This window comes from Macaca mulatta, chromosome 5, assembly GCF_049350105.2.
Source record: "Macaca mulatta isolate MMU2019108-1 chromosome 5, T2T-MMU8v2.0, whole genome shotgun sequence".
Classification (NCBI taxonomy): domain Eukaryota; kingdom Metazoa; phylum Chordata; class Mammalia; order Primates; family Cercopithecidae; genus Macaca; species Macaca mulatta.
The window spans coordinates 14,682,425-14,697,275 of NC_133410.1; the positions used below are offsets into that span (position 1 = coordinate 14,682,425).

Here is a 14,851-nt window from a genome sequence, read left to right on the forward strand (position 1 = left end):
AATGAGGATAAAGACATTTATGATGATCCACTTCCACTTAATAAATAGTGAATATATTTTTTCTTCCATATGATGTTCTTAGTAACATTTTCTTTTCTCTAGCTTACCTTATTGTAAGAATCCAGTATATATATATTACATACAATATATGAAATAATTGTTAATCGTTTTATGTTATTGGTAAGGCTTCCAGTCAACAGTAGCAGGCTATAAGTTTTGAGAGATTCAAAAGTTATACATGGATTTTTAACAGCACAGGGTGTTGGCAACCCTAATCCCCATGTTGTTCAATGGTCAACTGTACCTGTTAACATTATGCTGCTGGGCGCAGTGGGTCACACCTGTAATCCCAACACTTTGGGAGGCAGAGGCAGGTGGATCACCTGATGTCAGGAGTTCAAGACCAGCCTGCTCAATGCAGCGAAACCCATCTCTACTAAAAATACAAAAATTAGCTGGGTATAATGATGGGCACCTGTAATCCCAGCTATCCGGGAGGCTGAGGCAGGGAGAATTGCTTGAACCTGAGAGAAGGAGGTTGCCATGAGCCGAGATTACACCACTGCACCTCAGCATGGGTGACACAGCAAGACTCTGTCTCAAAAAAAAAAAATTTTACTTGATGTAAGGTCATATATATCAATATCAACACTTCTAAAGGCAAGGTACTCACTGTATCTTGAAGCAAATCATTCTAATTCTGGGCAATTCTAAGGAACTATAAAGTTCTTCCTCATAACCTAGAATTACATTTTCCCACTTCTATATCAGCCCTCTCAAAGCATGTAGGAAATTTACAAAATAATGAAAACTTTTTTTTTTTTTTTTGGGACAAGTCTTGCTCTGTCGCCCAGGCTGGAATGCGGTGGCACAATCTCAGCTTGCTGCAAGCTGAGGTTCAAGCTATTCTCCCATCTAGCCTCCTGAGTGGCTGGGACTACAGGTGCACATCACAACTCCCAGCTAATTTTTTTGGTATTTTTAGTAGAGATGGGGTTTCATCACGTTGGCCAGGCTGGTCTCGAACTCCTGACCTCAAGTGATCTGCACGCCTCAGCCTCCCAAAGTGCTGGAATTACAGGGATGAGCCACCATGCCCAGCCTATGAAAACTTAAAATATGAAAATATTTCATCTCTGTTAAGTCCTCTCTGGTCTCTTTTTCCAGAACTAATTTATTCAACTGCTTCCCAATATTCAATCCAATGTCTTATTCTCTTATGACTTTACACATTTTCCCTAAGCGTATCCACATGGCTTCCATTCCTACTTATATGCTAATAATAACTATCAAATTTGATTTTTCATACTGGGTCACTCTTCTGACCATGAAATTCATCTTTATCACCTCCTATTCATAAATGCCCATCTGGATACACAAGCAGTTCAAACCTAATATGTCAAGAATGAATCTTTTTATTTCCTGACCCTCTTCTATATGCTCTAGAAAGTCAGGCTGAATCCTCATTTTTATTTCTTTTCTTTCCTCCTCCCTTTAAGTATAATCACTATATTCTATCAATTTTATTTCCTACATAACTCTCAAGTCTGATCCCCTCCCCTTTATTTCCACTAGTCATAACTATAGTTCAGATCTTATTGAAGGTGCATTCATGTGGCAATACATAATATGATAAAAAATTTGAAGAATATAAAAGAATATTCAATAAAAAAGTAAATCTCCCTTCTATTAATATTACTATCTAGTACCCTACCCCTACCAAACCTCCCACACCTCCCCACCAAGTAGCTACTGAGTATTCTTCCAGAAACTATTAGAATAATGTTTAATAATGGTCTTCCTCCTTTAGTCTTTTATCTTTAATCCATCCTCCCTAACCTGCAGAACAGCCTTTCCAGAACATAAATCTCTAGGTGAAGAGTATATGATGGCTTAAAAGAGCTATAACTTAAGCTTACGCTTCACCAAGCCAGAAGGGAAATAACTGAGATCAAATTTCAAAATCCTATAATATATAAATGTAATTAAGAAGAAAGTCTCTCTACATCATTATCCTAAACTATACCCAGTAACATCTTTGGCTCACTGCAACCTCCACCTCCCAGGTTCAAGCAATTCTCCTGCCTCAGCTGGGATTATAGGCGCCTGCCACTATGTCTGGCTAATTTTTATATTTTTAGGAGAGAAAGGTTTTCACTATGTTGTCCAGGCTGGTCTAGAACTCCTGACCTCAAGTGATCCACTAGCCTCGGCCTCCCAAAGTGCTGGGACTACAGGTGTGAGCCACTGCACACTGCACCTGGCTGGCATTCAATTCTAAAACAAGTACAATTTACAAAATTAAAGTGTTTATTCATTCTAAGTAATAATTATACCTTTGGTCACCATTAACTGGATTGATAGCTTTCCTTTAATAATTCAGCAAATGTTAACAGAATGTAAAAATTTTCTAATTAAAACTTCAACTTAGAAAAACAGCTTTAAGACTTGGTGAGTAGTATTCATTATAAAATTTTATTAAACAATAATAAAGAGGTAACTGATAAAGACTCTCATCAAACCTGAATCAGGCTCCTCTGGGCCCTCTTCTCAACTTAGGCCTGACCTTATACTCTGTTCTTGTCCTGCTTAGTCCAGTTTTAGCAAAAATCCTGCTGAATTGGTTTAGTGAAAATCTCTCAGTCTTAGTATCTGATCACTCTCTACATCTGATCAAACTACTCATCCTTCAATATGTTATTATCCTCCTGCCTTCAGCAAGAATTTTATAGTTAGTCTAGCAAGAATCCCCTTGGCCTTGATGTTTCCTCAGTAGTTTTCCACCCACTCTTCCCACTTTGCCACTTGGATATAAATCCCTACTTGTCCTTACTGTATTCAATGTTGGGCCTGATCTCTCTCTCCACTACTGCAAACTCCCCACTGCAGTAGTTCTTTTTAAATAGTCTTCCTTGCCATCTTTAACAAGTGACAAAATAATTTTTTTTTTTTTTTTTTTGAGACAGAGTCTCGCTCTATCGCCCAGGCTGGAGTACAGTGGCGCGATCTTGGCTCATTGCAAGCTCTGCCTCCCGGGTTCACGCCATTCTCCTGCCTCAGCCTCCCGAGTAGCCGGGACTACAGGCACCTGCCACCACCATGCCCAGCTAATTTTTTGCATTTTTAGTAGAGACGGGGCTTCACCGTGTTAGCCAGGATCCAGGATGGTCTCAATCTCCTGACCTCGTGATCCGCCCGCCTCGGCCTCCCAAAGTGCTGGGATTACAGGCGTGAGCCACCGTGCCCGGCAATAATTTTTTTTTAACATTACATCATTTACTATAAAACAGTGACAAGTTTTGCCAATGACATACCAGAAGATGGCACAAGTTTTGACAGTTAAATATCCATTTTTGCAAACTTACCTTAACATTCTTCAGTCCCTTTTCAAAGAGGCTAAGCATCTCAGAGAGTTTATTGTCAGAATGTACATTATAAATGGTCTGGCTGCGTTGTTGAAGCAAACCAATAATGTATTCATTTTCAATCTGCTCATGCATTTTGAACTCCTTGAAAGTAGCATACAAAGACTGCAGAAGAGCACGGAAATCGTTGTTGTTGGAAAAATTGGTTTTAGAAAGCTGAATAAAAATTTAAAAAGAAAAGTGTAATAAATACGTGCAAATATGCACAAATAAAAAATATTCAAATACATCCCTATTCACTTTTGCACACAGCATGATACTTCCCTTACACTTGGTTAAAGTACAAATAAAGGAAATTCATAAATTAACAAGTTATAATAGTATATTAAAAAGTACACTAGGCCAGGAAGATGTTGGTTTGCTGTCTGGAGGGCTTGGTGATACAGAAAAACGATACGTGCACAAATCATCGTTTCTTTAAATAGAAGAGATTAAACCACGCCCCTTCTAAACCTAAAATTTCATTACTCTATATGTATGCTAAATACAGGCAGGCAGATATTTTAAAGAGGGAAACTTGATTTGGTTAAATACAACAAGTAGATGAAAGGGGAAAAGCTACTAACACCATACCTCCTAGACTTGCTTTCTAAAGTATCTAGTATTCCTAAAATGGAACATAATCTAAGCTTATTGCCTGTCATCAGCTGGAATGACAGTCTGATGACACAGCATCAAAACAGATGACATACAAGCTCCTAAAACAAAATTATTCGTACTATACATAACAGAATTAACTATCTTCTATAAAAGGTAGTATGGATTATGCATTTTAAGAGTCACTTACAGTGAACCAGTTCTAAAGTCAGATTCTCTAGGATGGGATACCGGTTCTACCATTATTTAACTGTGCAACCCTGGGTAAGTTACTTTTCTTTCTTTTTTCTTTTTTTTTTTTTTTTTTTGAGATGGAGTCTTGCTCTGTCGCCCAGGCTAGAATGCAGTGGTATGGTCTCGGCTCACTGCAGACTCTGCCTCCCAAGTTCAAGCGATTCTCCTGCCTCAGCCTCCCAAGTAGCTGGGATTACAGGTGCCCACCACCGCGACTGGCTAATTTTTGTATTTTTTAGTAGAGACAGGGTTTAACCATCTTGGCCAGGCTGGTCTTGAACTCCTGACCTCATGATCCACCCGTCTCGGCCTCCCAAAGTGCTGGATTACAGGCAGGAGCCACCACGCCTGGCCTACTTTTGTTAATGTGTTAGTTTAACCTTGATGTTAAATGGGTATAATAAAACATCTGTATTTCACATGGTTGTTGGTACTCAACAAACATTAGCTATTATCATTTTGAAAATTAAATATTCATTTTTTATAAAGTCATACATTTTTTACTCTATACAAATATTTACTGAGTAGCTATTATGAGGTAAACACTGTTCTTTGGTACTTGGGATATATCAATGAACAAAACAAAGATTTCTTGCCTTTATGGAGTTTCCATTCCAGTGAAGGCAAATAAGACAATGAACAGTTAACTGCAATACACAAGTAAATCATCTAGAGCAAGAATTGGCAACTTTTCCATAAAAGGACAGATAACAAATGTTTTAACTTTTGCAGGCCATGTGGTCCGTAGCAATTATTTAACTCAGCAGTTGTAGCACAAAAGTAGTCATAGACAATATGTAAATGAATGACTGTAGTTATATTTTCATAAAACTTTATAAACACTGAAATTCAAAATTATATGTTTTTCACATGTCACAAAATACTACTCTTCTTTTGATTTTTTCCAACTATTTAAAAATGTAAAAGTGATGCTTGGCTCTTAAGCCACACAAAAAACACAGGTAAGACAGATTTGGTTAAATACATATTATAGATTTTTTTTTTAAATCATAAGAAATGCCACACAAGATTACAATAAAATTCATTAGTGGCTAATCTCTACAAACATTATCATGTATCATTTTTTGGGGAAAAAAAAAAAGCAAACTTAAAAATAGCCTTAGTAGAAGCAGGACACAAATCAAAAGAAACCATTAACGCTAGGTATTATTTTTTTAATGGCAAAAAGTAAACACAGTCAGCCCCCGTGGGGATACAGAAACCACAGGTTCAACCAACTGTGGATTGTAAAAGGCTGGGCATGGTGTCTCACACCTGTAATCCCAGTACTTTCAGACGCTGAGGTGAGTGGATTTCCTGAGGTCAGGAGTTCGAGACCAGCCTGACCAACATGGTGAAACGCTGTTTCTACTAAAAACACAAAAATTAGCAGGGAGTGGTGGTGTATGCCTGTAGTCCCAGCTACTCGGGAGGCTGAGACAGCAGAATCACTTGAACCCAGGAGGCGGAGGTTGCAGTGAGCCGAGATCATGCCACTGCACTCCAGCCCGGGCAACAAAGCAAGACTCCTTCTCAAAAAAAAAAAAAAAAAAAAAAAAGAAAGAAAAGAAAATATTGAAAAAAATAAAAAGTAAAAATAACAATAAAAAACAATATAACAACTATATGCATAGGATTTTCACTGTATTATGTATTATAAGTAATCTAAAGATGATTTAAATCATACGGGAAGACGTGTAAGTTACATGCAAGTACTATGCTATTTTATATAAGGGACTTGAGCATCCATGGAGTTTGGTATCCATGGGTGTCCTGAAAACAATCTCCCACAAAATAGGAGGATATCAAAGGAAGACTGTAAGGCCCTAACATGAGTTAAGAAAAATAATATCTTAAAAGACATACAGGGAATTTTGCATATATTCTCATTAGACTATTAGAAATTCTTTTAGATCTAATAACACACTAAGGTAAAGATTTGTTTCGTGCCACAAACTGACAGCCAAATTAACTATAGTAACTATATAAAGAGATTCTAAACTACAGAGAGAATCTATATCCAGCTAATCTAGCACAGTAGTTAAAAGCACTGACTCTGGGGCAAGATTGCCTAGGTGTAATCCATTCTGCCAGCAAGTCATTACATTTCTTTGTACCTCAGTTTCTTCATCTGTAAAACAGGGCTAATAATATTAACTACCTCACAGAGTTCTTGTGAGAATTTTTTTGAGACAGGGTCTTGCTCTGTTGCCCAGGCTGCAGTGCAGTGGCATGATCATAACTCACTGCAACCTCGAACTCCTGGGCTCAAGTGATCCTCCTGCTGGCCTCAGCCTCCCGAATAGCTGGAACTACAGGTGTGGTGTGCACCACACCTAGTTACTCCTTTATTTTTTAGAGATGGGGTCTCACTATGTTGCCCAAGCTGGTCTTAAAGTCCTGGCTTCAAGTGATCCTCCTGGCTCAGCATCCTGAGTTGCTGAGATTATAGGCACAAGCCACTGCACCTGGCTACCTGTGACAATTTAATAATATAAAGAACACAGAATATAAACACTACTTAGGCATCTGCAAGCCTTACTTAGTAGGCTTTTCCGTTATTAATTCTGTATTCAGACTAAAATAAAATATCATTACAAAGAAACTAGTACAGCCATTATGGAAAACAGTATGGAAATTCCTCAAAAAATCAAAAATGTAATTTTCATAAGTTCCAGCAATCCCATTCCTGAGTATATGTTCAAAGTAAATAAAATTCGGCCGGGCGCGGTGGCTCAAGCCTGTAATCCCAGCACTTTGGGAGGCCGAGACGGGCGGATCACAAGGTCAGGAGATTGAGACCATCCTGGCTGACACGGTGAAACCCCGTCTCTACTAAAAAATACAAAAAAACTAGCCGGGCGAGGTGGCGGGCGCCTGTAGTCCCAGCTACTCAGGAGGCTGAGGCAGGAGAATGGCGTGAACCCGGGAGGCGGAGCTTGCAGTGAGCCAAGATCACGCCACTGCACTCCAGCCTGGGCGGCAGAGCGAGACTCTGTCTCAAAAAAAAAAAAAAAAAAAAAAAAAGTAAATAAAATTCAGATCTCTAAGAGATATCTGCACTCCCATGTTCAATGCAGTATTATTCATAATAGCCAAGATATGGAGCCAATTGGAGTGCTTGACCACAAATGGGTAAAGAAAATGTGATATATACAACAAAATATTATTCAGTCATAAAAAAGGAAATCCTGTCATTTGCAACAACACAGATGAACCTGGAAAACAGCTAAGTGAAATAAGCCAGATACGGAGAGACAAATAATGCATGATCTCACTATATATGGAATCTAAAGTAGAACTCATAGAAGCAGAGAGTATGAAAGATGGTTGTCAGGGAGCAGGGGATGGAGAAAATGGGGGATGCCGAACAAAGAACACTAACTTTCAGTTCTAAGATGAGTATGTTCTGGGGATATAAAGTACAGTACAATGACTATAGCTAATAATACTGTATTATGTACTTGAAATTTGCTGAGAGTACATCTTCTGTGTCCTTACCACTCCCACACAAAGGGTAATTATTTGTGGTGATGGATGTGTTAATTTGATTTTGGTAATCATTATACGATGTACATGTATATCAAACCATCGCATTGTACACCTTGAATATATACAATTTTTATTTGTCAATTATACCTCAATAAAGCTGGGAAAAAATGATCAACAGATTAACAGATCAAGTTAAATTCTTGGTGGAGAATATAAAATATTTTGTACAACAGGTTGAGGAAATAAGATTTTTATCTACATTAAATCCTCAACATGTTTGTTGATTTGATGAAGTGAAAACAAAGCCAAAAAAAAAAAAAAAAGAGCAACAGACAGAAAAGTCCTTAAAGATACAACCCATCTCAGTTTTTCTCCATATGAAAAGTGCAAATGTTTTTAACCTGGTACCTAAAGTTAGTAAATTTAGCAGTTAAAAGAATAACCAGGGCCGGCACGGTGGTTCACACCTGTAATCCCAGCACTTTGGAAGGCCAAGGCGTGTGGATCACGAGGTCTAGAGATCTAGGCCAACATGGTGAAACCCCATCTCTACTAAAACTACAAAAATTAGCTGGACATGGTGGCACACGCCTGTAGTCCCAGGTACTCGAGAGGCTGAGGCAGAAGAATGGCTTGAACCTGGGAGGCAGAGGTTGCAGTGAGCCAAGATCACACCACCACACTCCAGCCTGGAGACAGAGCGAGACTACGTCTCAAAAAAAAAAAAAAAAGAACCAGAATATACCAGAATATACACATTCTAACTTTTTTGACATCTGTTTATATGAATAGTTTTTAAAATTGTTTGCCTTCACATACAGACTTTATAGAGGAAAAAAACCTGGACACTAATAATTTCTGGGACATACTGAAGCCAAAGATATGTGAGAAATTACCCTAGTGTTGTTATATATTTAATTATTAAAACAATCTAAAGAGTAGGTATTAAAATCCTCATTTTATAGTCTAACAAACAGGCTCAGGAAAAAAACTTACCCCACATCATACAACTAGTAAACAACAAAACCAAGACCAAGTCCCTAAAACTCTAACATCTATGGCTTTTCTACAGATACAACGTTAGTCCCATTAATAAAGCTATCTTTTCAGATCCAAGAGAGTAAATTGTTAGAAAGAACATTTGCTCCAAAGCAACAGTTCTCACCAAGGCAGTAATTTTGCCACCCCCCCACCCATCCCCCAGAGATAAAAGGCAAAATCTGGAGGCAGTTTTGGTTGTCACCACTGGAAATGTACTACTGACACCTAGTGGATAAAAGTCAAGGATGGTGGCTAAACAGCCTACAAGGCACAGGATAGCCCCCATAAAAAAGACACATCTACCTCAAAACGTCAACAGTGCTTTGGTTCAGAAATGTTGCTCTAGAAAACTGTTTTTCAAACACTGTTAACCATGACCTTTAGTATGAAATATAGTGTAATCCAGATTCACACCCATCACAAACACTCAAACAAATTTCAGGGAACAGTATTTCCCTCTCTAATCTGTGATGTACTCTAATACTTACTTTTCCATTTAAATTTTTAATGCTGTTCCTGACCCACAAAAGAAATTTATGACCTACTACTAATAGGTCACAGGTCACATTTTGAAGAGCACTCTTCTACAGTAAAATATAAAGGTTCCTAGTGACCTATAAAGTTATATACTCTGATGCCTCACAAATTCAACAAAGAACTTACATATATAAAAGGACACACATAATTAACAAATAGTAATATGGTACCTTCCACATTTTAAAAGGATTTATAACTGATTTTCTTTTTTTTTTTTTTTTTTTTTGAGACAGCGTCTTGCTCTGTCGCCCAGGTTGGATTGCAATGGCATAATCTCAGCTCGCTGCAATCTCTGCCTCCTGGATTCCAGCAATTCTGCCTTAGCCTCCCCTGTAGCTGGGATTACAGGACCCCGCCACCACGCCCGGCTAATTTTTGTATTTTTTGTAGAGACGAGGTTTCACCATTCTGGCCAGGCTGGTCTTGAACTCCTGACTTCATGATCCACCTGCCCTGGCCTCCCAAAGTGCTGGGATACAGGCATAAGCCACTGCGCCCAACCTATAACTGACTTTCTGTCTCAAACATTCTACCGTGATAAATCAAGTATTACAGCCTGGTTTCAAACTGATTCTCAAAAGTGGTATGTCACTTAAAGACAATACAGCACATTCAAAAATAGATAAGAAAATGGCAGCCAGGAGCGGTGGCTCAAGCCTGTAATCCCAGCACTTTGGGAGGCCGAGATGGGTGGATCACGAGGTCAGGAAATCGAGACCATCCTGGCTAACACGGTGAAACCCCGTCTCTACTAAAAAATACAGAAAACTAGCCGGGCGAGGTGGCGGGCTCCTGTAGTCCCAACTACTCGGGAGGCTGAGGCAGGAGAATGGCGTAAACCCGGGAGGCGGAGCTTGCAGTGAGCTTAGATCCGGCCACTGCACTCCAGCCTGGGCGACAGAGCGAGACTCTGTCTCAAAAAAAAAAAAAAAAATGGCATAACAAAAACACCAATATTATTCACCCAAATACATTTTTACTTTGTCTACTCACTCAGACAATGCTTTAATTTAATCAAGGGAGACTTATACTTAGTGAAGAAACCTTAGTAAGTATCTGATCAAATTTACAGATGGAAAAAATGACCCACAGGTAAACTGTTCTGCATAAAAATCATAGAGCTCCCAATAAGTAGCCGAACTAGTAAGGTAATGCAAAACCCATGGGCTTCTGAAGGGGAAAAAAAATCCTAAGATTAAAATTGAGGCTCTACTAATTACTAGTTGAATGAGTTGGGTAAGTTACTTAACCACTAAAGCTGTTTCCTCAACTTTAAATGAAGGATAGTATTTGTCTTACGTAGTTCTTGTGAAGATTAAAAGAAACAATGTAGACATGTAGTAAGAACTCATTAAATTCCCTTTTACTTCTTCCACAGCTCTCAATTCAATATTTTCTCCACTAAGCCAATCTTCTCAAATGCCAGTCAATAAATTGTTACAGGTATGCAGAAAAAGGGGTGGGGGGCCGGGAGGTGGGGAAGGAAAACTGACCATAAAGTTATACTCACTCATTTTTTAAAAAAAAAGAATATATTCAAATTACTCTACGTTTCTTCCCACCTTAGAGTTTTGGGTGACAAAATGTCCTATATGTATAAATAAATGTATAAATATATTAAATCCTTTAATAAAAGTAAATAGCACTTTTAATACCCTTACCTGAAAAATTTGGGCACGCCTTAAGGCTTCCATTACTTGAGTTTTTAATAACTGGTTTATATATAAGCCTGGGAATCTCTGAACTAACCACATCCTTACAACCACAGCCTACTCTTCCCTCAGAAATCAATTCAAAGAGACCACTCCTGACACTTTAATGTGGAACTGACCACCTAACTCCCTTTGCTCCCACTATACCGTGTTTGGATTTCCATCCTAGCATAGATGTTATTACATACTGGACTGTAAACTTTTTGAGAGTAGAGACCACATGTCACATTGCCAACGTCTTTCTGTAGTACAAGCTACTACAGGGTAGATGGTAGAAACTCCAATGCTCACTGACAGAATTAATGGCGTTAACCTTGGAGAACTGGAGAAAAGACTGATAAACTGAAGTAAAATGGAAAAAGGATGTCATTCAATATAAATATTTACTAACATCATCCCAGTTTGAAAGGTCAGTGAATTAGCAGATTTTTTAGCACATTGTTCCCCAAAAAATAAACTACTATGATTTAATATAAAGAAAATTAAACTAGGAATCCTAACAATGACTTGGGTTTCCATCCGGATCTACCACTGGCTGCTTATGTAACCTTGGCCTAGCTAATCTAGGCCTGTAAGTCCCCAGCAATAAAACAGAAATACTTTGTCTTTACATAACTCAAAGCACTGTTGTCTGGATAACAAAGGTGAAAATCCTTTCCATAAAACTTTTTACAAATGTAAAAAGAAATCTATGGGCAAAGTATTAAATCAGGTATTAGACAGCAATATTTAAAATGGTCTAAGACATACATCTGTCAGCTTTTGAAAATTTGTTTTATTTTCTCATCCTATTCAACTTTCTACCTAAAAAATAAGTAGACTAAGATAACTTTGGAACACATTATACTAACTAGTTTAAGCATATAAGTGGTTTACTTGATGCTAGCAAATAAATGGATGCTTCTAAAATACATTGTACTTGAGAAGTTCAGTATTGAAAATAGTAACTGACTTCTTTATAATAACTGGGCATTCAGAGCCCAAATTTGGACTACAGTACAGTGAAATAACTATTTTGTACCTTTTTGGTTTGAGCATAAAAACTAGTTCTCATTTTGTATAGTTTTATTGTAAACTGTGTTCAATGGGATATCCTTGGTCTATACAACCAAAGGATAATGGCAAAACGTGAGATGATAAATGAATAAAAACAAACAAGGTACTCTTCCTTTAATTCCTTTAAGATTACTGAGCCATTACAAAATAATTATTTTCCACTCTAGCTCCCAAAGGACATCCTAAGAGAGATTTCCATTGGCTATCATTATCAAGAAGAAATCTGGATGTAAAATTCCTATGCAGTTTTTTTTTTCCCTAAATCTCCTCGGTCTCAGTTCAGAAAATTGGACTTTTAATCTTCTTCATAAACATATACAACAATCTCATTAACTATATCTAATTAATTCAGAATTAGTAATAATTTTGACTTACACTATGTCAAATTGAAAATGCTTTATTAAACTAGTTATGCAAATAGGAACATTACTGAAAAGAATCTTACTTGACTCAGATATTTTGTAAAAAAGCAACTGCATTTTCAAAATTTGTTCAAATATTCTCAACCACCAGGAAGAAACACAGAAAAAGAGTGACTAACTTGTTGAAAATTTTAAAATAAGGCTGGTGAGCCTAGTCTGCAAGTAAATTAAATTGTGATTATTTTGGGAGGTCACAATCATCTGGAAATCGATGAAAGCTACAAACCCCCTAGGAAAATGGGCACATGCACAAAATTCTCCATATAATTTCAGTTGATCGTAGGCTACCTCTCCACAGTTTAAACTGGAGAGAAAACTTGGATTCTGTTAGTCTCAACTTTCACTTTCGATTTTTGAGACCAATTTTTTTCTTTCCTGCTATTAAAGAATGTTGTCTGAAAGAACCAAATTCAAAAGCCAGAGAGGATAAAAACACAACAATACTGCTAACTAAAAAATTCAGGGATATACCCTTTCCATTAATGGCTTAACCATTCCTCATGCTTCTCCTAGATAAGTGGTTCTCACCCTCAGCTGCATACTGCACTCAACTGGAGAGCTTTAATCATCTATAACTGATGTCTGGGTGAAATCCTAATTTTAGTCACATAAACATCAGGATTTCTAATAGTTTTTAGGTTAAGGCTAATAAGCATCCGAGGTTGCAAACCACTGTCCTAGACAGTCCTGGTGTTTCCAACTACGTGTGAACTGGGTATTTCTAAATTTTCAGAATGGAGGGAGGGAGAAGATGGAGTGCTAAGATTTGAAATTCAACGTCACTGCTTTAAATTGCTGGTCTTGAGTATGGCCTAGCAGTGAACACCCTGGGCATTCTCCAATCGCCTGGCTTAACTATGAAACACCCCTCTTTTCTGTAGACAATGGTTCTGCATAATGCTATGCAATTTCTGAGAATTCCTAAAAGTTGATTTCTATGCTTAAACAGTAGTCATTTGAATGCTTTATGCAGTTGGATCATTTCCACAAGAAACGGGACTGCCTGAGGTTTGCAGATATCCATGTGACTTTCCCCAACATAAACTGACAAATATGTGGAATGTTAAATATTGTTTTAAAATCATTAGCAAAGGGCCCTGAATCATCTCCACAAAAGTGCCTCTTCAGCTTATGCTGCACCAATTATGAGCCCAAAATGGTTCTCACAGTTAAACCAACTTTTCCCGAGGCCCCCTTTATTCGAGCTTATGTAAAGAATTCCAAGAATTGCTGTCTTATAACAAAATCTACATCTAGTAAGTGGTCAAGGCAATAAAAGTTGCAAAGAAAACGATAACGACATATGAAGAGTGAAGGTTCTTCAGTTCTAAACTTGGCTTTTCCCCCAAATCAAACCAGTGAAAAAAGCTGGTGGTAAAAGGAACCCGGTAGCTGGGAGACGCCGCAGTTCCAGCCAGGAAGCCAGCGAGAGGTTCAGAGGATGGGTGGGTGTCTGCACGGAGAGCCCCGAACAGGCCCGGGGGAGTGACGGAGAACGGGAACAACTGCTCGGTGCGGATGGGAGTCCACCGCAGGTGGCCGGCCGGGGCACCCAGGGCTTCGGGGAGGTAGGGCCGCTCTCCTTAGAGGCAGCAGCGGGAGGCCCAGGGCGGCGGTGGGGCCGGCGCGAGGGCGGCCAGTGACCCCGGCAGCGCCCCTCCTCAGGCGCCAGGCCCTCGGCAGGGGACGCCGCCCGCCCCGAGAGCACGTCCGAGGCGGCGGCCAGGCGGGGAGGCCGGCTCTGCGAGGGCCCCGCAGCGGGCGGGGAGGCTGCGGGAACGGGCAGCGCTGACAGCTGCGCAGGCGGCTACTCGCGCGGCGACGGCACGGGGCTGCGGGCGCGGCACAGGCCAGGCCGCCCCAGTAACCCAGCCAGCTCCCCATCGCCGCCCGCACCGCCCACAGCAGGAGGCTCGGCGCTCCGTTACCTTGTCGCAGTAGAGCCCCACCAGCTGCTTCATCCGCCAGTGTGGGGCGGTGAAGACGTCCACTTCTTCAGGGAAGGGCGCCATCGCCACTGCCTCAGCCTCCGCCTCAGCAGCCGCGGCCGCCGCCTCTCCATAGACACCCTCGCCGCGGGGCAGAGGCGGCGCGCCCCCTTGCGCATGCGCCCGCCCCGTCGGCGCGCGCGCCCGGTCAGCCTGGCCGGCAGGAACGCGGGGGCGCGCAGGCCGCCGCCATGCGGTCCCTGCGGCCCACGTGACCGGGCGCGCGCAGAGGCTCGCGGCTTCTGCCTCCCGCCCCCACTCTTTTCGTTTCTTGTCCTCTTCCTATGCAGCAGAAAGAACCCAAACCTTTACCCTGTCTCTTTCACTACATGAAAGCACAGTATCTG

At 40.0% G+C, this 14,851-nt stretch overlaps 1 protein-coding gene across 3 annotated transcripts in view; it reads right to left on the reverse strand.

The window, feature by feature from the left end:
• FBXL5 (F-box and leucine rich repeat protein 5) overlaps positions 1–14,598 on the reverse strand; it is a 42,251-nt gene extending 27,653 nt beyond the window's left edge. The window contains exons 1-2 of one of the 3 annotated variants that reach the window (XM_078003171.1): positions 14,445–14,598; positions 3,366–3,530 (exon numbers count right to left, since the gene is read on the reverse strand). In XM_078003171.1, coding sequence (XP_077859297.1) covers positions 3,366–3,530; positions 14,445–14,528 — 249 coding nt within the window. In that variant the 5' untranslated portion in view covers positions 14,529–14,598. Of the gene's footprint in view, positions 1–3,365; positions 3,582–14,444 lie in introns of all 3 variants that reach the window. The other 2 variants (XM_015138073.2, XM_078003172.1) reach the window with 2 other exon arrangements.
• Positions 14,599–14,851: the final 253 nt, after the last annotated feature.